Source organism: Centrocercus urophasianus, unplaced genomic scaffold (assembly GCF_019232065.1).
Source record: "Centrocercus urophasianus isolate 14NV4802_14NV808 unplaced genomic scaffold, USGS_Curo_1.0 seq_20, whole genome shotgun sequence".
Classification (NCBI taxonomy): Eukaryota; Metazoa; Chordata; class Aves; order Galliformes; family Phasianidae; genus Centrocercus; species Centrocercus urophasianus.
This window is the reverse complement of record NW_024884756.1, coordinates 11,589,722-11,614,575: the sequence shown is the minus strand read 5'-3', so window position 1 is coordinate 11,614,575 and position 24,854 is coordinate 11,589,722. Positions and strand designations below refer to the sequence as shown.

At 44.9% G+C, this 24,854-nt stretch overlaps 1 protein-coding gene across 9 annotated transcripts in view; it reads right to left on the bottom strand.

The window, feature by feature from the left end:
* The window catches only part of PLEKHM3 (pleckstrin homology domain containing M3), a 106,306-nt gene that overhangs the window by 74,095 nt on the left and 7,357 nt on the right, over positions 1–24,854 (bottom strand). Inside the window, exons 2-6 of one of the 9 annotated variants that reach the window (XM_042822308.1) lie at positions 22,973–24,300; positions 21,511–21,613; positions 15,557–15,684; positions 14,579–14,797; positions 2,646–3,469 (exon numbers count right to left, since the gene is read on the bottom strand). In XM_042822308.1, coding sequence (XP_042678242.1) covers positions 2,646–3,249 — 604 coding nt within the window. In that variant the 5' untranslated portion in view covers positions 3,250–3,469; positions 14,579–14,797; positions 15,557–15,684; positions 21,511–21,613; positions 22,973–24,300. The other 8 variants (XM_042822305.1, XM_042822304.1, XM_042822306.1 and 5 more) reach the window with 8 other exon arrangements.

The window sequence follows — 24,854 nt, the reverse complement described above, 5'->3', positions numbered from 1 at the left end:
ATCACCAGCAAGATACCCTCACCTCTACTACCAACCCTTAAATGAGGTCTGGGAAGGGACGGATGCTGGCTTGACCCCTTCCAGTCACTCAGGTACATGGCATTGCATTGCATGCACCTGAGCTCCCCTGGGTTGGCCCTGCCTTCCTACCATGTGCTCAAACACTGTTTCAAGCAGTGACTTAGCATTTCCACTACATGTCAGATATCCAAGAGTTGCATGAAGTTGGGAACCACACCTCTTTTGAAATATTCTCTGTACTACTCCTGAAGATATGACCAGACCTTTGCCATGTTATAAATGGTGGCTAGGTTCCCAGACAGTTAAAAAGATGCAAAGAAAGGGAAACAATGTAAGTCAGAGAGGCAGAATGAGAGAGAGGCAGGTGAAAAATCAGTGGACTTTGGTCTTGTTAGCCATTTTAAGGCAATCATTTTCTTCAACATGACTGTTTTGCCATGTTGCAGCACTGCAACCAAACCATAGATGCAGCATCCTGACACAGTAGTGCCAAAACCAGGGGGGCCGTCTGAGTACCCACCTGCACAGCCTGCTGGCAAGGGGCACCAGGCCATCAGTTCTCTGCAGCTGGGACACTTTCAGCACACAGATGTTCCTCCACTCAGTGAAAGCTCTTCAGTGCCCCATGCTCATAGGCATGGCAGGCAAAATAAGCAGCTACCAGGGAAAAACATTATAGCACTCACACTCCTAGGACTGGTTGTGTTTGAATGAAAACATCCACATGACTGTCAAAGATGACTACTCATGCACTGTGTTTTAATGACCTAAGCAATCTTCCTCGAGATGCTACAGAAGCAGTATTCTCTTTCTGTTTGCCAGGACACATGCCCAGAAATACAAAAGCCTGCCTTGAATTTGCTTGCAACTTCCTTCTTTTCTAGCTCCACTTACTGTTTAACACTGCTCTGCAGTGCTCATTTCTGGTACACTAGCTGCGTTGTCAGCAGGCCTGAGAAGATACAACCCCAGAAGGCACAGCTTCTTTCAGAGCTTTTTCCTTCACAGAACCTGGAGTGGATCCAGTTTCATTTTATTTGTATTATGAGAAAGTAAGCAGCAGGAACAGATAAGCTCAGAGTAATAAATATAATATGAAGATGATGAAAAAATAATAATTGTGATTGTGAAGAGCTAATCTGTGCTGCAACTTGGCCAGCGTCGGAGGACGGGGAGACCTCTGCAGGCTCCAGAGGGAAGTCCTTCATTGCCACGGGGACTAATAGCAGCAGCTGCAAGCTGCTCTCCGTACCTCATATGCATTGGTTTAATCTACAAAGACCCGGAGAAGGATGCCTCCATGACTTCTTCCACCACCCCAGCAGCTTTCAGCCAACCTGCATATATATTTTTTGTCTGTTGTGGAGTACAGTTACCAGTCCCAGGTACACATTCCTGCAACACTGACTTTCTTGGTTTTGCTTTTCTGTTTTAAGCTCAGCTCAAAGTAGCAGCAAACTCTAAGGTAGGCTCTCCAATAAATACAAAGGGAAGAAATACCACAGCTACCATCTGAACCCTGCACAGCAACAGAACAGAATATGCCAGGGAAACAGGTTAGAAGTTCATTTTCAGACCACAGGTCTCATTCCCCAAGGGAGGTACCATCACTCTGAGCCAGACATCCCATGCAGAAGGGCTGTGGGAGAGCACACAGCAAGCACTGACAGATGCCTCACGCCTTCACAAAAAGCAGTAGGAAAGCATGAGCTGAGCATCTTAGAGGTACTGACTGCTGCTGGGCTGCAGCAGGGTCCTGGCAGAAGTTCTTCAGCCACTCTTATCAGCCCATTTCCCACCCTTCCTTCTTCACTTCTAAGATCCCAGGAATCAACCCTACTGAGACTCCTCTACAAAAGGTATTTTGAATACAGCTTTGAGCTCAGTCCACTTCTGACATTCACAAAATAAATCATAGAGATGGAGACAGTGGTTGAGTGCTTCTGAAGCCCTGAGCACAACCTTTTCCATGTGCTGCTTGAGAAAGGAAAAGGAAAAACTATCACCTGCTGAAATATCACCTGAGACAGCTCACTGGGGATGCCTGCCTCAATCTGATAACAGGACCTCCTATACGCTACACAGTGCTGGCAGAGAAGCCTTATTATTGACAGGCACAAATAGCATGCTTGAGTTTTTGTTAATTGTTTATAGACTGAATAGCCAGCATTTCTTAAAGAAACAGAACAGAGATCTCAGGCTTCACAGTAAAACTTCATATACCTACCCTCTTTTCAATGGCTGCTCTTTCATTACTTCATAAAAGCTGACCTAGCGTGCCATTCTCCCAATAGCTTTAGCATGTAAAGTTGTTTTTTTTGTTTAGTTTAGGAAATGACTTTTCCTCAAAAAAAATGAATGAAATAGGAGCAAAAAGTGAAACAAGCTTAGTTTTTCAAACAGAAGCGAAGACTGTTTTAAACACTGACCTCTTCACCAGACAAACAGACAGAGCTGTATCAAAGACAAGCCATGCTATTTCACATCATCCTAGGAGTTAGCTCATAGGGTTTTTTTTGTTGTTGTTGTTTGTTTTGAAACAACTAGCTTCTTTTGGAAGTAAATATTAAAAACAAACAGAAAAGCCTCCACTTCTACAGAAACAATAACATATCCATACAAACCTGTGTTTCCTTGGATATCTTGTCCCTTGGTTAGTGCCAGGTAGGAGAGCAGAGCGCAGTTATTGTCCTGACCTGGCAGAGCTGGCTGCTGCAGAGAGGTGCCAGTGAAGACGACTCCCCAGTTTACATGGCTGTTATCAGAGCGTGAGCGGTTGTGTCCAGGCTTGAACGTGGAGGCTTCTTCATTCCGCACCAGGATGTCATTCACTGACCGAGGCCTGTCCCTCCTCCGCTGGCAGATGTTGAAGATGTTAAAAGCAGCAGTCTCTCCTTCCCCTGCCCAAGCAAGGTTGTCAGCAGCTGTTCCCCTCCGCACCACATGCTGATCTTTGGCAGAGAGTGCTGTCTGGGCTTTCGTTTCCAAGAGGCCATTTTTGCAGTGATCCCAAATGAGGCTACTTTTGGCTAAGGAGGCGACGTTCCTTAGATTCCTGCTCTCTGTTATCTGATGAAACACCTCATGCCCAACCAGCTCAGGCACCTCCTGGACACCAAATACCCCAGAGGGCTGCACAATCTTCTCAAGCTTAGTATCAAAACTATTGAAAAAGTCTTCAGTCACTTCCAAGGCAGGGCTAATATCATCAACTTCAAGAGCTTCCATGTCCTGTGCTGCCAGTGGGCCCAAAGGAAATGGGTGCTTCACATCTGCCCTTTGCACACCACTAACTCAGAGATGGTAGGACAAGTCCACACATCGACCACAATCCGTACTGGCAGAGAGGAACTCAACCAATCCCTTTCTTCAGATGCGAGACCGAACATTCATGACAAAGTTGGCTGTAGTCACTCTAGAAAGCACGCTCATAGTGATAACGGCTCACCTGCAAAGCAAAGCAAAGCATCGTGTCAGCATGGGCTTTTTCCCAGATAAATATGTTTATCTGCATCATTCTTTCCATAGTCACAGTGTGTTCTCTCTTCTTGGTCAGAGAGCAGGGTGGGCCACCAGATGAAGGGATACCACTTACTAACCTAATGTCAGTAGCATCCCTCTAATATGCCATGTATGGAACTTAGTACAGTTTCCCATCAGACTGCAAAGCAAGCCAACTGATCTCAATTACTTTTTTTCTCCTGGATTACTTGCATTCTTTGTCTTAGGACACTGACACTAGTTTGCAACAACTACTCTGCTGCTTGTCTGCATAAACAGAACTGTGATATTTAATAAATCAGTGTTAATAGGCTGCTGCAAAGCGACTGCTGCACATCTCTCTAGAGTATTGCTGGGAACCTGTGGGAAATAGTGTGGCAACCTAAATCCCAGAAAGGTAACACATCCTATGAGCAAAACAAAATATACCATAACCCATACTGTCATAAAGCTGCAGATCTTTATCTCCCAGCAGCTGGTTTGGAAAGTCTTAATAGAGAATTTAATAGCTTCCAGCTTTAAGGCTGGAAATACTGAAGAGGTGTATTGAGCTCACTTCAGGACGGAAGGGAGGGTTATTACACTCCCTGGGGTGCAATAAGGGGGTGTCTCATTGCCAAGCTCTGTCTCACCATGTCTGCTGCCTTCTAACCTCTACTTCTTGAAGCTCCATCCACGGTGCTGCAGTGTTTGAGGGACACGCAGGGAAGCTAGGTTCAAATAGGGAAAAATCAAGCATGCACGTTCTTGGGACCTAGAGACTGGGTGCCAGGAGTAAAGCAGCTCTCATAGCACTTGGAACAGGCACACGCAGGATGGCCAAAAGTCAAAGAGATCAGTTTTGGCCACATCAGTTCGAGGCCTAAAAGCAACAAAGCTGCATTAGCTCAGAGCTCTGTCTAGATTAATACACTCTTAGCAGAACTAATTAGCCTGGACAGGGCTGATAATTAGCAGCTCATTAGCTTGTGAATACTGCTAAGTGCCCCCAAGACCCACGAAGATTTACACTTAGCAGGAAAAAAACATCTATTAAACAGCATCAAACACACATCATGCTTATATTTAAAGTTTTTTTGGGTTTTGTTGTTTCCTGGTGTTTTTTTGTTTTTGTTTTTTGTTTTTAAATCAAGAACAGTCGACTTGCCTTCCCCTAACTTAAGTTCGCAAAGCCATTTAAATAGAGTCTCCTTCCTTAAGCCACAGGAAGGAAGGAGACCAGAACCCACCAAAGGGCACAGAGTCCTGGAGCACAAAACCTCCACAGGCACTCGCTGGCCTCCTCCCTCCCTCTGCTGTGGCCACAACGGTCCTGTGCTGGAAAGCAGCAGCTCAGCCTCCTGAGTCACAGATCAGCATTTCAGACCATCATCTCTCTAAGCACATTCCAATTAAAATAAACAAACAAATAAATAATAAACAAACAAACAAATAAATGACCACATACATAACTCTGGAAACTTCAGGGCTTTACACTGAGATCTTTCTCCCCCACCTTTTTGCAAGGATTCTCTTCACTTTTCTCACAGCAAACTAGGACTAAGACAAACTGAAGAATGAGACAGTAATGGAAGAGACAGAATCAAAACGGATTGCTGAACAAAACACATATAGAGTGGTTTCAAATCAGAACAGTATGGGAACACTCTTTGCAAAGCTTGCAATAGTACTTGTTGATGGCAGTGGGAAATGAAGCCACTCCAACCATATCCACGTCACCTTAAAGAAGCAAAGTTCACTCTCAAGGTCATTCTTGCCATTTACCCCTGAGCAACATTCTGCTCGTGGTGCCTCAGAGCTCCAGCAGGCTGAGCAACACAGTGTGTTTCAACCCATCCACTTATTCCACGTCCTCCCATGCTATATCTTTAAAGTAAGAATGGCATGTGGAAATTGCAAAACCGCAAAAGGCTTTCATTTGAACAAAAGCAGCACCAGCACAACCCCATGCCAAGAGAGCTGCAGGCTGACCACACAAAGGCACTACCTCCTGAAATGGCAGAGAACACAGCCCGGCTCTCACATAAGCACCAGAGCAGCAATCACTCTACAAGGGTTTGTGACATGCCACTGAAACACTGCAGAGGAAGAATTTCAGTGATAGCACATGCAGTTCTGTATTTTAAATCATCAAGAAAGGTGAAAAGGGACAGGAAAAAAAATGACACTTACATTAACAGGTTTGTTCTTAACTGCTGGAAGCTTTGCCTCACGTAGCTGCATGTTCCTCTGGATCCTAGAGACTGGAATTTCCAGTCATGCAGCCACGCAGAATGCTGTAGCTGACCTCATGTTCAGGGAGATGCTGAATCACAGGATCATGAGAAGGTGGCAGGCCCTGCATCATATGGCATGCAAAGGGCAACACTCATATCCCCTACCTTTGTTGATCAGTCCTGCTCAGTAGGTACAGGCAATGTGACCTCAGTGGCAGTGACAGGCAGATCACATCCTACTACACTAGAGCCTCCTCAGATCAGAGAAAGAGGTGCCATGCGTGCAGTGGCTCCCTCAGCACTGGGATTCAATGAATCTCCATAAGCACAAGCTGGCATCTTCTGACAGTGACATTCAGCAATGATTTCTTTCAGACTTTTAAAGGGATTTCGTGACAAATGAATGCAAGCTCTGATATGCCAGTAAACAGATCCATCTGAATCTCCTCCAGGAGAGAGAACAGTGGAAATTGCTCCTTTCACATAAGAGCAGAAAAGGAAAACAAAACATTAGGATGAACTCCTTTAAAATTACTATCACATGTATTGCCTCATGTATTGCTTCTCAGAAACATCTGAAATTTTCCAAGGACATTCAGCCTAGGATGGTGAACACAACGAAGAGGGATGCATCAGCCAGACTACTAAAAACTACCAAAGCTACAGGCAGCTGTAAGAAAGCCATCTTAACCAAAATTGGTGAAGGCAGTGCATTGTTCTTAGCAAAAACTGCTCAGCATCGGTTTGTAACAGTTGAAAAATAGCTACTGTGGATACAGCTTCTGCCCACAGATGTGCAACAGTCAGATAATGAATAATCACAACATGAGTTAAGTCTTTACTATCACGAGAGCATAACGTCCACATTACTCATAGAAGAGGCAAGCAGCAGTGACTGCAGGTCATGCCACACGAGATATAGAGTTTCCTTTTAGTTAGGGATACACAGGGCCTCAAGAAGCCACAAGGGCCAACCAAGCTGACAGAGCAACGTGGCCACAGAAGAAAGCCATGGATGACAAATGCCAGGGAATGTACGCTGGAACAGATATTCTCAATTCCTGATGTGCTTTTCTGGATCCCATCTTCCAGAAGAATATCTGGGTGCACACTGCAATTACTAGCAGGGAAGAGGCAAGGGCAGAAAGTAAACCTACAAGTGACAAACTTCCCTGACAGCACCCACTATGTACCCCCAGTTCAAGCATCATGACCAGGACTGCTCATTCCAGCTCGAGCAGGAGAGAAACAAGACTACAAAGATCTGTTTAGCTCTGTAATCCCCACAAGATATATATCAGACATCTTTCTGTTTTGTTGCCTAAGGAAAAAGGGTTTGTGCCACCATCCTGCCTATCTTTCAGTTGTTCTCCTTCCCTTTCTTTTGAATTATGCAGGAAATTCAACTAGATATGGCAGTAGCGTCTTTAAAGACACAGTTCTTGCATTTGTTAAATACTGGGTAGAAAACAGGAAAATTCAGCCTTTCTGCTAAAGGGGAGGCAAGCAAAACCAAGCCCATCTTCCTTTTCAGAAGTGCCACCACTCGAGTCTCTTCAAGCATGTTAGCATTAGATAGATGTGAAAACACCAGGAAGTAGAAAAGAAAGGAGACATGATTACACGATTTAGTAAGAAAGCAGCCAGGTTGATTTTGCTGCTCACAGGACCTCCTCAGAGAGCAGGTGATAGAGGCATATACATAAAGTGATGAGTTTCAGTTATACACGATAGATAAGTAAGGGTCTTCTCCTTTTTTTCTTGTATTTGGAGAGAGAATTGGAAAGGAACCATCAATGACATACACAAGCAAAATTTTCAGGAGGAAACACATAAACAAGAGGAGTGCCCAGCCAGACAAAAGATAGAAATACATAAGTAATATGGTTTCACTGATTCCTAATGACTCTTAGAGTCAAATTCTCTGGCAGAGAATTTGGTATTTCTGAAAATTGTCTCTCAAGACCACAAGAGGAGTTTCACAGGTTATCTGTCTGCAAAGAGAGTAGTTGTGCCTCAGTTCCTGGAAAGCTCACCCCATCCCTTCTCTGCACCTTGGAACCTGCTGAGGAAACAGGCTGCACTTACCACACGATGCATAGCAACTGTGGGCTGAAACCCTTCTGCATGCAAGAAAACAGAACAGAACATTATTTTGGAACATTTGGTAACACTTTGGTAGCAAAGCAGATTCATTAAGCCACTGTAATCTTTATCGCTTGCGTGCTGCAGATTTAGACCACTAACAAGCCCAACTCATGTCTCTAACAAGCTCAGTGTAACTAAGAGGTTATCTGAAGAAAAGATGGACATAAAACCACCTTGAGCAGAACCACTGGGGCTGGTGCAGCTGATATCCAATGAGTTTTTCTGTCAGTCAGACTGAGCAACCCCAGCCTGTAAACTCTCTTTGAGTGGCACCTTGAAAAATCACAGCCTACAGGCTCTGCTCTACAAGCTTTAGCTCTGAGGGTCCCATCAGCCAAGTACTGCACAGAATCTAAATGGGATGCACTTAGGTCAGTGACTGTCCTTGAAAACCAGTATGCTGTGCGGAATCCCTAATAAAAACATTAGGGAGCTACCTCTAAATTAAGAAGTTGTGTTGTATTTGTCAGGTGGCACACTTGAGTTGATAGAAGAGAGGATGATGACATACAGGTAGCTGCCGAAGTCTTTACCACCATTTTCATACTCTGCTGGCAAAATGAAGCTGAAAAATTGAGGCAGCAAAATGTAAGGTACTGCATAGTGCCATTCTTCCAGCATCTCCCTGCTATAACTAGACAGCAGATGATATTTTGTTTTCAGTATAGCAAGGCCTACTCAGCAAACACTCTCAATGTTCTGACCACCACTTTCTCATTCTCCCAGCCCAAGATAAGTGTTATCCCGAGTAATGTAGCACGCAAACTTACTAGATTCATTTAAATCTCTGAACTAAATGCCTCACAAAAAAATAAAAAAAAGATAAAACTACATTACTTTTTCATATGGAACAGGCAACTGGAGTTTGAAAGAGACTGCCATATGATATTCAACTGTCTTACATGACCTGAAGAATTGACTTTAAATGACATTTCTAAGGCACCTTTTGAAAAGTCTCTTCCCCCAGTATCCAACTGATTGATAAACTGCTTAAAATGTTCAGACAATTCTACTTTACGGTGTCATATGGAAGAACTTCTTGATTGATAATCAGGCACAAGCCATCGACGCTCAGAAGCAGCTTACAAAAACTGGAGATTCTTTCTGGTCAGGAATGCTTGCTTGTAGGGCCAGGCGCCCGAGAAGATAACTGAATGTAAGCGCAGCCATTTCTGTGGTGCAAAATCACCTGCTTGCTATGGCCTCCCTGAAGGGCAGCAATGAGATTTTCCTCACTAAAGGAAGAAAAAGAAAAATGGAAAAAGAGATAAAGGTGAGAAAACAGGGTGAAAGCAGAACGTCGCATTCTGTGAGGGGAAGCAGACATTTATGCGAGGGTACACAGGTATCACTCTGCGGAAGCACAGACTTCCTCAGCCACAGATCTGCCGCATTGCTTTACCAAAGCAACTTTTCTATGCATCCTCCGTCTGTGTGGCAAACTAACACACCACAGCTATAAATACCTCATCCAGCAATGAGCACACGTTAACGAATAATAAACAGTGCTTGCAATACACCTTTCATTTTAACTGTACTTTGAAAAAAGTAATCAAAATGAAATAAATCTAAGCTGAAGAGTGCACACCAGAACCAAGTGCAGAATATGCAAGCACTGTGCAAATCTCCACCTGCGCAGCAAGACACATGGCTGATCAGACATTCCATTGTGATGTACCAGCTTGTGTGCTGAGAGGAAACAGGACAACTAGTACATGACTAAGGACAGGAAACATTTTTAATACACTTTTCTGGTTAGCACAACTGAAATTGTGAGTATCTCTCCAGTCCATATGTTCTAGAAGAACTACACTGAAGACCCTGTTTGTCTTTTATGTATTTAACAGAGATCAGAAATGAAGGCATTTTCATTTTGTCCCCATGAGCTCTGAACAGAAATGAAAGGCATATGTCACTCCTAAGGATGTTGTTTTGTAGTACTCATTTCCAGAGGCTGCTGGAAATCAGGCTGCTGAGCTGTCAGCTGCTGTGTGTAGCAATGTTCTGCCCGGCGTGCCTCCCTTGCTGCCTGGAGGTGGCCATGTTTAAGTAATGAAGGACACATACAAGGGGGGCTGCCTGATAAAGATATTTATCTCCTTATAAGTAGGACAAGGGGACAATAAGAAGCTTTAGGACTTTTTTCAGATGAGGCACACTAGCTGGTATAAATAGTAATGCAGTAAGTGAATCCTTTGCCAACTATGCCAGCCTACACAATTAACTTTCAGTTAGCTCTGCAGAACAGTTTATCTGAGGTGCACCGAGCAGGGAGTAACGAGCATACCCCAGCTGAGCCAGCACAGGCCAGCATGCCCCACACCTGACAGTAACAGCTGCTACTGCCTGCAGGCAACGAGGGCCAGAAACATGGCATCTCCACAAAGAACATGGGAGACATTTCTTCTCTAAGCTTATAACAAGGCCAAAAGAAAATACAGACTTGAATTCCAAGACTTCTGAGCAGCCCCAATCTGCAAACACAATCAACTCCTTGCTGTGGTACCCAGGGAGCTCTGCTGGGACACTGCAAGGCAGACACAGGTCTTCCCTCAACTACTGGTGGCTGAATGTGGATGCTGATGGAACTACATTTCAACTTCATTTCTAACCTCAATCTAAGCCCTCTTCCTTATCTTTCAGATAGCAGGGACCACTATGGTTTGACGCATTTACCTCTAGGGACGAAGCGTAGGAGAAAGAGAGTTCAAAGGACTCCCGGAACAACAGCACAGTGACCCTGGTCCCAGCAGCCCTGCCCCAGCTACCAGCCCCCTCAGGCTCCTTCAGCACAGCTGCTGTCATCAGCTGACTCTTCCAGCACAGACACCTGCTGTTCTCTAATTCAAACTGTAACTTTATTACAAGATCTTTGCAGAAACCTATTAGAAACCTCAAAACATAATATCAAACTGCAACACTAACAACACGGTGGGCTACAGCTCTGCAGGAATGGTGCACCAACTACAGCTTGCCATGTTTTGTGTTTTAAATTTCTGATTCTTTAATCTCAGATTAACGCACATAATTTTTCCATGCAAGATGAACACACCATGTAAGCGATGAGATGAAAACTACTCGCTTTCAGTAGGTGTTGGTCCCACAGAGAGGCAGATACTTTTGTTCCTACATACAGCAACTTGTTGTAGTCACTCGGTAGGATGATGCAGCGCCTAAAATTAGACTCGTCTGTAAATCCTAACGGATCAGGGCAGTCAGCCCATATCTGCAGAGCAGAGAACAGATGAGGCACAAGCCACAGTTCCGTCTGCCAGGCTAAACCCACCCTTCTGCGGCACCCCAGGCCGGCCCGAGCCCACACGGCCGGTGCCCCCCGCGGTCTCGGCGCCGCCTTTGCCCGGGCGCCCGTTGCACAAAAGCTGCGGTTTCAGTGACGCACGAGAAGATCGCGGAACCGGTCGGAATGAAAACCGAGACGCTCGCCTAGAACTGCGGAGAGACGCAGGGCCGGAGCAATCCTGGGGATACGGCCCGCTGCCGAGTCCGTACCGTAGGCGCCGGCCGGCTGAGCGCGGGCCTCGCCCCCGCATCCCGGGGAAGGCGGCCCCGCGGAGCGCCCGACCCGCAGCGGACGCGCGAGGTTTACCTGGCCGCCGCGCCGCGAGGAAAGGGCTCCCGGCGGCCCGGGCCGGCCCGAGCGGAGAGGATCCGCCGGCGCGCAGCCACGGCCCGCACACGGCACGGCACGGCCCCTCTCGGCGCGGCCGCGTCCTGCCGCAATCCCGGCCCGGCCGCCGCGGGAAACGGCGCCGCGGCACCAAGGTTCCTGCCGCCGCCTTCGGGGCCGCCCGCGTCCGGCAAAGGGACGGCGAGCCTGGGGGCGGGGAGCGGCCGAGGCTCGCGCACCTGGGCGGCCACGAGGCAGGCGGCGGCGCGAGGAGCTCTGCGCCGGGTCGGTGCAGCGAGCGTCGTCTGCGGCAGCGGGGGCATCTCCGGTGCAACCCAGCACACGGGGAAAGCAAAGCTGCGAGGCCGTCGCAAACCCTTCGTTACATTAGAATGCAGCGCGGGACCCCACCCAAAAACACGGGATGCGCAAAAACAGCCCGCAGGCACACTTAACTGAGTGAAGCCCGGTAACCTCAGCCCCGTGCCCGATAGCACCCAGCAGTGTGACGCCGCAGGCTGTGCTCGTGGGCACGGGGCTGGCGAGGTAGTGCTGCACCAAGCTGCTGAACCGAACCCTTAACGGGGATCCTCAGCCAGCACTGTGAGGGGGGTCTGGTACCTTTCATAAGAGGACTGATAAGAAAGCAATGGGGAAACGTTGCTTTCTTGAGAATCATAGAGTAGAATCATAAAATCATTAAGGTTGGAAAAGACCTCTAAGATCACCTAGAGCAAACGTCCACCTACCATCAATACTGCCCACTAAAGTATGGCTCTCAGTGCCGCATCTCCAAAGTTCTTGAACAATTCCAGGGACGGTGACTCCACCAAACACAATCATAGAATGATTAAGGTTGGAAAAGATCTCTGAGATCACCTAATCCAAACATCTGTGCACATCTTTCTCACACTGGTCATAGGGACCAAACAATGATAACCATTACACCTGAAGGAGACGACTTCATCCCCTTACTAAACGACATTTTCACATCTCTGATTCCTCACGTGCTCCTCTGCCACAGCTTTCTACAACAGAGCCCTCCTGGGCAGGGAGCTCTGTTTCCTTTTTTTAATGCAACAGACATCCCACAGCCTGTGTGACACTGGGGAGAACAAATGGCCAGCCCTATCCTTTAAGGCTGCAGTGTGACAGGCTCCCATTCTCAAGAAATCTGAACCTTGGAAAATGTCCTTTTAACTTTACATACTGAAGAACATACATTTCAGATCACAGACTCATAGAATCATAAAAGCTGGAAAAGACCACTAAGGTCTAACCATCAACCTGCCACCTCTGTGTCCACAAATGTTGCTAGGATGCAGCACTTTTCACCCTTTAAAGATATTGCATGATAGGAGCCGCTGCAAGCTAAAGACCTGGCAGTGGTTGTTGTGTTGACATCCAGCTTGGTGTCTTCACTCAACAGCCATCAGCACACAGTCCAGTGCCTTTGGTGGTAAACCTCACAAGAAAACAAACTGTGTGCCCACCTGACGAAGACACACATGGGGTCATTTTCCCACTACCTGACCATCTATTAGACTTCAGAACCTCTAACAAAAGCTGAAGTCAATGCCAAAAGAAGAACACAGTTCTTTCAGCTAACTCTGAAAGTGTAACTCAGCTGCTGTCTTTCTGCAAGAGCTTGCAGGACTGAGTGCTCTTCTTTAATCTGAATGACTCCCACAAATACAGCAGAACTCTTCTCCAAACCCCGAATTGTTGGACTGTACACTACCAAGATTGGCTCCTTTTGACCACAGTCCAAGCATCTCTCTCTTTAAACGGGGAACTCTCTGGAACCCTTAGGGCCGGCACCACGTGCAAGGACGAATGCCAATTTACAAGACCCAGCAGCTCACACCGGCTGAGCGTTAGACCACCGCCTCTGAAGCAGAGCCTTTTTTCACACGTTTTAATTACGGACTCCCTAGGTGGAAGCTATTACCTCGCAGAAAGGCCGCTAACTGGCACGTTCAGTGCAAGATGAAACCTTTCCGATAATTGTTCCTTGAGTTCACGTTTGTGAAAATAAATATCATCAGATGATTAAATTAAACACCACAGCCAGCCCAGCAATACACCGTTCTCACTTATCATGCGGGAAGGAGATCAAAGAGAGCGGTTCAGGTAGAGCCGTTCCAGCTCGGGTTGGTAGCTGCCGATTGAACACACTAATTAGCCCCGCTCGGGGGGCGCAGCGCGGATTTAACCCTCCCGAAATCAGCCGGCACTGCCATTCTCGTGCTCCACGAGCACCCGGATGCGGAGGGACTCCGCGAAGCCCCGGCCCGACCTCAGCGTCTCTCGGGCTCCGTCCCCCGCAGCGCCCCCTCCGGCAGCCCCCACTCGGGAGGTGCTTTTGGGGCCCCGCGCTCCCGCCCGCCGTGCCGAGCCTTCCCCGGGCGGAGCGGGGCGAAGCCGCCCCCCGCCGGCCCCGAGAGCTCCGCTATTCTTCTGCTAATGGGATTGGCACCGCTTAAAGCGGTCTGCGAGGTTATTGTCTGCGGCCGCAGCAAGAGAAACATTATTCAAAGGCCATTCAGGCCCTAAAAGAAGCGGCAGAGCAGAGTAATTATCGGAGACTCTCCATTAACGAGGGCATCTTTGCTCTTTGTCTGTGTTGGTTTAATAAGGGCCGCTAATGGGGCCGGGGGAGGGGCGGGCTAATGCTTCTAAATAAACCCCCTCCTTCTTCCCCCGCCGCTGAGCCCTGCCGGCCTGATGGGCGCTGACAGCCGGCCGGGAGCTGCCGTACCGGGGCTGACCCCGGGACCACGCGGGGCGCCCCCGGCCGGGCCCGCCGGCAGCCGCCCGTGCTCCTGGGAGCCGCTCCGCGCTGCCCGGCCCCGCACAGGGCCCGCCCGACCTCTCTCACGTCACCCCGTGACCCTTCACGGCTGGGCACGACGCGTCGATGGCTGTAATGGGGAACGACGGCCAGATGGAGCTCCCGCAGCAGAGACCCGTGCTGCTGCCCGCACTCGGGAGATGCTACGAGTGGGAGCCGCCCCGAGCATCCTGCACCGCGGCCGTGTCCAGCGCGGACAGTGGCTCCTACCTGCCGGTGAGGTGGACAGAGGGCCAGCGCAAAACTCCAACCTGATGGCCTGCACCGCTGCCCTCCAGAGCACACAGATAAAGCCTTCTGAAGACCTGCAGATTGTCCCGAGTGCCAGGTGTGAGGGGCCTGTTTCAGAGGCGCTTTGCAGTATCACAGGGTAAGGCACACACCTCTCACTTCAACGTGGACATGTGGACAAGAGGTCTCAAGATGTCGCTGCAAAAGACAGCAATCAAACAGTGCACTGTAACAACGCACAAGTAATAAGCCAGAAGAACAGTGCAGCTCTTTCCAGCTGTAACACACAAAGTGCTACAGATACAGGGCTGTGGACAGCAGGGCTCATTTTTAGCCAGCTATGAAAAAAAAACAACCAATGAAATTACTCCCACAAGTTTATGCAAGTTTTGGGGTTTTTTTGTTTGTTTTTGTTTGTTTGTTTGTTTAAATCGAAGTCAAACCTCAGGCACCATTATTCTTTCATGTAGAACTTCCAGTTTACCTTCAAAAGCCACAGCCCTAATGGATGGTTGCACTGCACAACTAACTTGTGGGCTACAAAGACAAAGCACTGCCTGAGCACCTGCATGCGTGCCACCCTTGGTGTGCAGCCTTGGGGATGGCACTCAGGGGACAGCTGATGCCAGAGCAGTTTTTCATTACAAGGAATCAGTTTATCTAGATGACGTATGGAATAAATGCCTCCATATGGGCACTCACCAAGCCCACTCCTGAAGCAAATGCCCTGACGCTAATGGTTCATCACAAGCAGACAAACAAAAAAGCATGGAAACTTTGGGTTGTTCTCAGCAGTTCACCAGCAAGTACACGTCTTGCAACAAAAGAAACTCTCTTTAAGTGCTCTGTCTCCTCTCCATGAGAGCAAAACATCTCAGAACACCCTTGCAAGCCAAAAAGAGCACTCACACTTCACATGAAGGGGGCTGAGACACGGGGAAATCAAACTGGCAATACCTGATTGTCACTCTTGGCAGATAGAGCTGAGGAGTGGACACAGTTCATTCTCGAATTAGCACGGTGTTCTGCAATCAGTGGTATTCCCTGTCCCTGCTTTGAAGCATTCTGTTTCAAGAATCACACTCCTGAAAAAGCCATCAGTTTTTCAGTACATAATTCCTCAAGTTAATAACAGCTACTATCCATATATTTTTTCTTTTTAGAAAAATAATCATACACATGCAGGGGAACTGCTTTTGCCTATGAAATTTGCAATCTAAATCAGGGAGTTGATACATAACACACAGGACCTGGCCTCTGATTATAAGTTTTGCTTTGTAAGTGTCATTAAGTATTACCCTTCTTTACTACTAACAGATAACACAGACAGTTTTGTTGTGAGTATGCTAACATGAGATTTGAACAAAAACAAAACCACGACTGAGAAAGGATAATGGAGATCTAGTTGATACCTAAACCAAAAATGAACTAAGAGATAAACAAAACACACACACACACACACACAAAACAGACAACAAACAAAACTCAAACAACTGATTGATAGCTTTAGAAATATTGGTACCATAGAAAAAAACAAGTTGCAGCAACGGGAAAAGAAAGATGGCCAAAGTCTGGACAAAGTGATCAAAGTTGTGTCATGAAAAAGAAGAGCTCTGAGCTTCAGCATGAAGGAGAACTCTGAGTAGTTTGTGCTGGGCAGGCTGAAATGAGATGGACCTGGAAGGGAGCAGAGCTCCTAGCAGTGAGAGATAGGGTGGGTGGTAAGATACCAGCAGGTCTAGTTCTTGGAACTGCAGTCAGAGTAGCATAGCTGAAGGTGAGGTATCTGGTATGAAACAGGTGGGAACACTACAAGTAAGCGGGGAACAACTAAATCTGCCCTGTGATTACTTTTTCATTCACTAGTTCTCCCTTTTTCTTTATATTCATCCTGCAAGTATTTGAGGCTGTCAGACAATGAATGTAAGTAGATTCATTCCAGATTACTCTGCTTCACTCTCCTGCTGTTATCCTGTCACACTTAAACTGATCTGAATCCCACCAATGCAGAAAACACGACTGTGCTGGCTGCACGTTTTTGCATTTGCCCTGAACTGAGTTTGAGCTCATCAATGTAGATTTGAGCCGTTTCTTAATTGAATCCATGTCTTGAAATCTAAGGGAAAATGAAAAGGAGTTAGAAGGGTCAAAAGATGCCTTTCCAGAAAATCAGCTCTGTATGTCTGCAAACTATTGTGAGCAGAAGACATTGAAATATGGGGTGGGAAGCAGCTATTAATCTGTGTAAGTGCACTTCAGTTTAGTTCAGTGTAATTTCCTGGCTTTGTCTCCACATCCTTTCATCTCTCTCTAGAAAACATCTTGCTTTGCCAGCTTAGCAAAAACCTTTCCCTTCAATGCCCTCAGCTGGCATTTGTCACACCTGCCCTCCTCTGTACTCCTGATGCCCTTTCAGTGAGCAAGAGGTGCCAGGGGAAGGTCCCCTAGTCACAGACACTGACCTGACCTGGTCTCAGGACACTACTCACTGCCCCAGAAAAGCCTTTAATACAACAGACAGGAGAAATATTTATACCAGCATATAATATCTACACCAGCCAGCACCAATCTCGCATGTTTGGGGATAAGGAATAATATTGACACCTCAGTACTGTGAATAGAGACCTGAAATCAACCCTATCTAGAAGAACCTGAGATGTCAGAGCTTCAGAAAAAGTAATCTGCCTGTTCTAATAAAATAAAAAAAATAAACAAAAAGAAAATAAAACAATTGGCTTATTTATAGTTGCTGCTTCTAGGGACTTGCTCTCCTCAAAAGTGAAGTTACAGCCAGACCTTCAGTGTCTGAGTCTGCACTTCTTCACAGCGACTGTTCTGCTTAATGCTAATCTCATCAGCAAACAGCACCTGGGGCAAAGCAGAAAGATTGGGTTGCTGCTGCACTCCTGAGATCTCTGCTAATGTAGCCACTCAGGGGCAGCTACAGTTAGATACAGTTAGAGTTTGTGCAGCCCCAAAAGCTCTCTCTGCTATATAAGGAGTGAAGACGTGAATGTATTCCACATGTACCTTCTCCATTGCTTGTAACGCCTATACAAATACTTCCCCAGAGCCCAAATCCTTTTACCTCAAGTATCTACCCATTACTGCGCTCATGCTCTAAGGACATCCACCATTTTGTAAATACTGAGTAGCATGTGCTATAATAGTCTCAGCTCTTCTTTTTTTTCTAAATAAAAATGATGCCATTGGTGTCCATGGAGATGAACTACTTGGGTGATAAAGGAACATGACTGCCTCAGCCAGAGATTATCTGCAGTGTCACCTACACGAGAGCAAATAACAGCATCTCTTGGTACTTACTTCATCCTTTAGGAATAGAGCGTGAGTAATCTAGCTTTATGCAACTGTGTTGCAATATATTAAAAAGAAAAACTTCAGTCCTCTGCACACAGGTAAATCCAATATCTTCTGTTCCATGAATCAAGCTCAGCTATTAATCATGGTAATCACCAGCACTTACTGTTTGGAAAACCGCAGTCATTAAGTCTGGGTATCTACAAAGTCAATTTGCTGTAATGCCTTCTCATCTTCAGCAATCTGAGAGCTTCCTGAACAACACCTATTCCATCAAGACAGCACGTTACTGACTCTAATACTGCTCTGAACTCTCCTCACTGTGACTGGCCTTTGAACAATGACTGTGTGATATCTAATACCTGCCAACCCATTTGTGCCTTTCTCTCCAATATATCATACTTTCCCCACTCTGGCAATTATGGTGAAGTCTCCCAGTTGCATCGATGCTGGCCTGACAGCACCCAAAAGTCTCTTGGAAGGATATTGCTTCCTCCTTGCTGACACGGAATTAAAGAGAAAAATCACAACACTGAAGACCTCTCACCCCTAAACTGGAAGAGTGAAAGAAGCCTCACGCTTCCATACTGTGATATCATACATGTTTATCCCGCATTAAACACTTAATGTTTAGAATAAACCAATTAGAAGAGCAGCGCAGCGGTCCGGGCAGGAGGTGGCTAGCGCAGGCAGTTTATGGAGGCCCCCAGCAGCTGTGCATCGCTGCCCTCTCCTGGACAGACTACGCCTGCACCAACACAGAACTCGGGCCGCCGAAGCCCAGCCGGCCAGGTGTTTTCTTCAGGCTCTGAAAGAATATGATCGCCCACTTACTAAGCGCTGCCTTGATACCTTCAGTAACCTTACTGAGCACCACAGCGATGGCTGAGCTCCTGCTAACTAAGGGCTAATAAGGGCTTGATGAAATATAATTAAACATAAGACAGGTAGCACTCACTAGGATGAGGAGTTGATAAGTCAAAAAATCTGAGAGAAAATGGTTATAAAGTGAACTAAATTTGCTAAAAAACAAACAAACAAACCAAAACAAACAAAAAAAAAAAACAGAAACAGTCATATTTCAGGATGTTACCTTATGCTTCCTAGCCTCCTCAAGTGCTCTGGAAAACTGCCCTCTGCTGTGCATGAGTACACAGTGTGCCTGCATGCATCTGTATGCTTGGGCACATCCTCTTCTCTGACCATCCAAACCCCTGCCTACAGCAATACCTTCCATATTGCTAAGTTTATTTATACACTGCTCATGTAAGGGCTCTTCAGGGTACAAATCCTACCAACTTCCTTTCCTGATCTTCCATTCCAGCTGATGTTTCCTGTGGATACTTGGTGAGGTGCTCTTCAGTCCCCAGCAGCAGTGTTCTTTCAGCCTACTGCTGATGCTTGCCATGCTGAAGCACTTCTGGGGTGCCACTGGTTCACTAGGCTGGTGTGCCCTCCATTACCTCAGAGAAGACCTTAACAAGTCTGAGATTACACATCTTCCAACGCTTCAACCACACAACACAGCTGTTTGCTGAGCTGTCTCTCAGGCATGCAGGGAGATGCCTGCTGCAGGCTCCCCTTGACTATACGCACTGAGCCCAGCCCTGCAGCTTCCCTCCAGCTCATTGACTGCTGCTGGCTGAGGCTGAAACAGGAAGAGGGCACAACCCAGATTTAAGCAATATGCTTCTTAGCCCAGAGAGCTCTCTCAGTGTATGCTCCAGATAAGCTTTGTCCATGCAGCAGCCTCTCTCATAGCTGAAATCTGGCTAGCTGGGAAGGACAGCACTGCATCTGCACCACAGGGAACTGACTGAACACAGAGATGCAGCACATCAGGATGTCTCTGCCTGTCTACAAGACTGATGTTCAGTTGAAGTCACTACGTCACGTGTAGCCTGAAAGATGCACTACAAAGTATTACAATTTCTCATATGTTACTAGGGATATGAGGGCTTATTTCTTCACAAGGAGCTGTGAAGATAAATCCAGCCATGACAGAGAGGTGTTTCCTCTGTTTCTTCAGCGTCTGAACAACATTTTGTTATCTGAGTGCCCCTGAAAGCCAGATGTGTAATTTTCTAGGTGGATAAACTCAGCCCTTGTTTTGCAGCTGATGGGAAAAAGTGCATTATAGCTATCAGTGACATTTCCCATCTGTGTTTCCTCAAGAACTGTCCACGATACCATGTCTTACTGACTGCATAAGCCAAGAGCTCCCTCTAGCACCACAAGAGAAATAATGCAGTTAGGCAGTGCTAAACGAAGAGAAAAACTTTGTAACGAATATCGGAAAAATACTGGAATTCTGCTGCTTTTCTTCACTTTTGACCAAAGTGTATCCTAGGAGTCAGCTGTGTGCACATAGTTAAAGCACAGATATCTTAAGAATTAAGAGGCACATATGTACAGGGTAGGAAAATGCAGGATCTTTTTTTACACGCTTACTCATAAATCACAGGTGCAATTGCACACAGCCATCCTGGTCATGAGTTTTCTCAAGGCAAGAGCAGACAACTTTGGTCAACAGTTTCTATGGAGGGAGACCATTGTGACCACTGCAAATGTAACCACTGTTACCAAGAAAGACATAAAAGAGGAAAACAGAAAAAAATGAACTTAAACAATAGGGGATGAAATAATCCTGTAGAGCATCTCAGATCACAATATTCAGGCTGATCCTTATGCTGTTTTTCTAACCATTACTTTCATTTTACAGCATTTGAAAGCAGAACATAAGACCCTCTTAGCTGTGCAAAAGCTCATTCAGGAGTACCTAAATAGTCTGTCTTGAGTGATATACATGAGTGAGTCTGTGACTAATTTATAACAGCTTTCAATGACTGATTGGTACAGAAGATGCAAGAGAAGGTAACAACCATGCTAAACGCCAAAAGCTCTTCCAACACACAAGTGAGTAGATGAAACTTCAAGGAAGCGACCACTTCTGCAAAACAGCTGTACATATATAAATAGTTTAAGGGTCTTTTTTTGTAAACTACAAGAGCTGTCACATCACTTGCACGTTACCAAATTGCTCAAAATGATTTTGTACAATTGCTCATAATAAGTATTATCAATAAATAACTTTGACAAAAAATAACCGCCCCTGTGTATAACTGCATGTGTGCACTGTGCGAGGCTATACTTCCTTTTGCAGACTCTGAAAGTACAGTCACTTCCTAAAATTTGCTATTTGTCTAATGTATACAGAGGAGCCTACTGCTGAAAGAGCTCACAACAACTTAAGAAGAAACACTACTAACGTGGTCTACCAGAGTGCACCCATCCTTGCCCAAACCACACCACACTCCCTTTCAAATCCTGGTGGCATAAATGGCCAGCACCCCTCAAAAGCCTAGTACTAGAAAACAGACAGACTGGGGTAAAATATATTCAAACAGTCCGAAGGAAGACTAGGAACGCACTTCTCCCTCAGCTGGATGATGAGGGAGTTGTATCAGCTGCTAACACTAAGCTTTCACCTCTGCTTTCTTTCAGATTTGTTCCTGGAAGTCTTTTGAGCTAATACGAAGACAGAACATAAATCTGGCTCATGACCATCTTCATTTCCTTCCTAGTTCTCTCACCTGCTGAATATGGGGATGGTGGTTGTGTTCCCTGCCAACAATCAACAGCTCTGCAGCTGTTTTCCAAACAGCAGCACCTTCAGCCTGTTTCATTTGCTTGCCCCTATAGATGAGGAAAAAGAAAATAACTCAGCACGACACGGACCTTCCAGGGAAAGAATGAGCCCCCAAACCCCTACTTATTATTATATCACTTACCTACTGCTACAAAGAATAAAAATAATTTTAAAAAATGACTTAAAAAAAAAAATCAGCAGAAATGTTTCAGAGCATTTTGGATGCTTAGCTCTGTGCTACTCCCCCAATTCTGTCTGATACTACTTGCCCTTGTGTATGATCATGGCATAAATGCAGATTAGAATTTCAAATTGTGAATTAGCAATGAGGACCCACTAGCCAAAATAAAGATAATCTGCTGTACTCATGTATTATAGCAGATCAAGTCAAGCAAATACAGATAAAAACAGGGAAAATAATTATACGTAATTGAATTATACACTCAATTACAAAATGTATTGTAATTACAATACATAATTTTACGCAATTACTATATATACATATGCATTTACCTGTAGATTTATATGTATATAATACACAGATATACACATACACACAATTTGTTGTGCCTATTTCTGTGTTTAAGCAAAACAGTTAGTGGGGAATCTCCTCTTTGCATCATCCAGCAGTATATCAGCTAGCAAGGAATTGAAGAATGAACATAATTTTAGGCACGTAATAAATATGAAGCATCATTGACTCATAGCACTTAATTATACTACATTTGTATATGTCAGCCAAAGCTCTTTGGAAACCTAGCTGATCTTTACCTTTGGGGCATAAGATTACTTTAAAAAAAAAAAAAAAACACTTTTTGTTTATTTATTTATTTTTAAGTCCAGAGGTGACTTTAGCATTCTCTGGAAATCCTGAGAAATTCAAATTAACTACGGCTCTTTAGGTTTCTCTACTGAAAGCCCTTTCTGTTGCAGTAAGGACCCCATAGCTTATAGTGACTGAAAACAGACACTTGTGTGCTAAAAACTACTGTGAAAGAAACAGGAATTCAGACATCACAAAAGCAAAACACAAATTAAAGACAAATTTAGAACAGCTTAAGTTTCTCTCTAGAGTCTTTTGATAATTACCAATGTTATTTGAAAACAAATTATTCATGTTAGCAAGTAGATGAAATGTATCTTGTCAAGAACTTGTGTATTGTGCTCTAATGTGAAAACTACCAACTGGATAGAGATTCCACAGAAGGTGTGCAAAGCAGTTGAACACTAAATAAAAGCAGGACAAAGCCAAGAGAAACCAAATCCATCACATATTTGTATTTTATGAAGTGCTTTATTTATCGTTTCTTTCTGCAGTATCTTACTACTTTTGTTCGTAATCTCAGAATAAATGCCATCATATCATCAGAAGTGTTAGTCTTTGGTCAACATTTGAAAGACCTTACCTTACTAATGAGTATAATGCTGACAGACTGCAATATATATAATATATATATGTATATTTTTTGATCACCTATCCATAGCAAAACAATTCCATCCTGCAGCTGTTAGCTAATCTCACTAGTGATACCTCAGATCATTTTGCAAAGAAGTTCATACATCTGAAAGAGAAGAGATATTTTTTTCATAAATTGAGCTTTCTGAAAAAAAGAAATATATATAAAGTTCTCTACGAAAATGTTGCTCTTTTTTTACTGTTTGCAGCTAATAAACTTAGACTATGGCAGTTGAATGTGGCCAGCTGGATTCCAGGGTAGTCTTTGTAGCTGCTTTTCAAATGACAGGTGCCATAGTTTAATGACCCAAACTACAGTATTCTAAGCCAAGTCACTCTGTTTGGTTCAAGTTCAGAAAATTTTTTTAGTATGCAAAAGACTTTTGGTAGATGTGGAACATGTATAACCATGTATACTTCCAGAGCAGCTGGTGGCTAATTATCCCCAGCTGACCCTGACAGTTAAAATATGGAGAAATACCTTCCCTTTGATAGTACCTCAAGAGACAAAATAATCAGTATATACATTTCTATCCATGGCCTTGACATAGACAGGCAAATTTGAGAAATAATTATACATTAAGAGTAAAACAATAATCAATAGTTAATTATATTGGAAGACATTATTTGAAGTTACAGTGACAGTGCAATCCTTTTTGAAGCTCCTCCTCTAATTTCTTAGCTAAGAAGTCCTCTCTGTCCACCACTGATAGCTTTACATCCTTCATACAGACAGCCCTAATAATTTGCCACATTCCTTTTAACAGAGAATCTTCCTTTCATGGTGAGATAAGGAGAAAGGGGAATAAAAGAAAGATTAATTTAGTTAATGATAGGAAGTTATCAATTGATTTTCTGTTACAAAGAGTGCCCCTATCAGAAATCAGCAAGTGAATCATCTCACCTAATATCCAGCCTAGACTCCCTTAGTGGAAAGCAGCAGGTGTTTTTGGTAGGTGATATAAGAACCCGTATACAAAACTTACATTCCAAGGAAGTTCCCTTCTCATTTCAACAGGAAATTACTCTCTGAAAAGCACTGGGATATAGATCTCATCCCCAGGCTCTGCTTATTTCTTTTCCAGTGCATGGCCTAACAGTACTTAGACCAAAGAAGCCACTCACCCCAAGCTTTATCCCCTTCTGAAGCATAGATATAACACTCTGAAGATGCTGCTACCATCCTCATCATCAGCAAGAGCAACACTACCAGAATAGATGAAGGAGAATGTACTGCAGCAGCATAATTTTCTCAGAATGCCTCTCCTACATTTAAACCTGTAAAACACAAATATTGTTTGTACTCTCCAGCAGAAATGTAATAGGCTAGGCAAGTTCCTTAGTTGATATCACAACTGAGATTTACTACAGTGAAATGGTGAACAAGCAGAAATTGGAAGGCCCAGCCAGAAAGTATTTAGAACTACAAGCCCCAGTTTAAACATCACGCACTCCTTTCTATACATAGAATGATTTTTTAAAAAGTAGAACGTGATCAATTTTGTGCCTTGCTTAAAGGACTCAAAGTAATATTTGCTTGCAACAATCAAAGAGATCACTATTTGCCATTATGACTTGAGATCAAATACAAGTTTTCAGTAAGTACTTGTGGGATTACCCAGGAAGCACCGTTAACCATGTAAGAATTTACTCCAGAGAAGCACCTGCCATGAAGAAACACTGTCATTAGACCCATCCATCTGAAACAGTTTAGACATCACTCGTAGTCCACTATTTCCTAGGTTAAGGAATCCTGTGAGGTTCATACCTCAGATGATGGACAAGCTGTGGTAGTTGCATTGTCCACTTATCCACTCTTGGGGGGGGGGGGG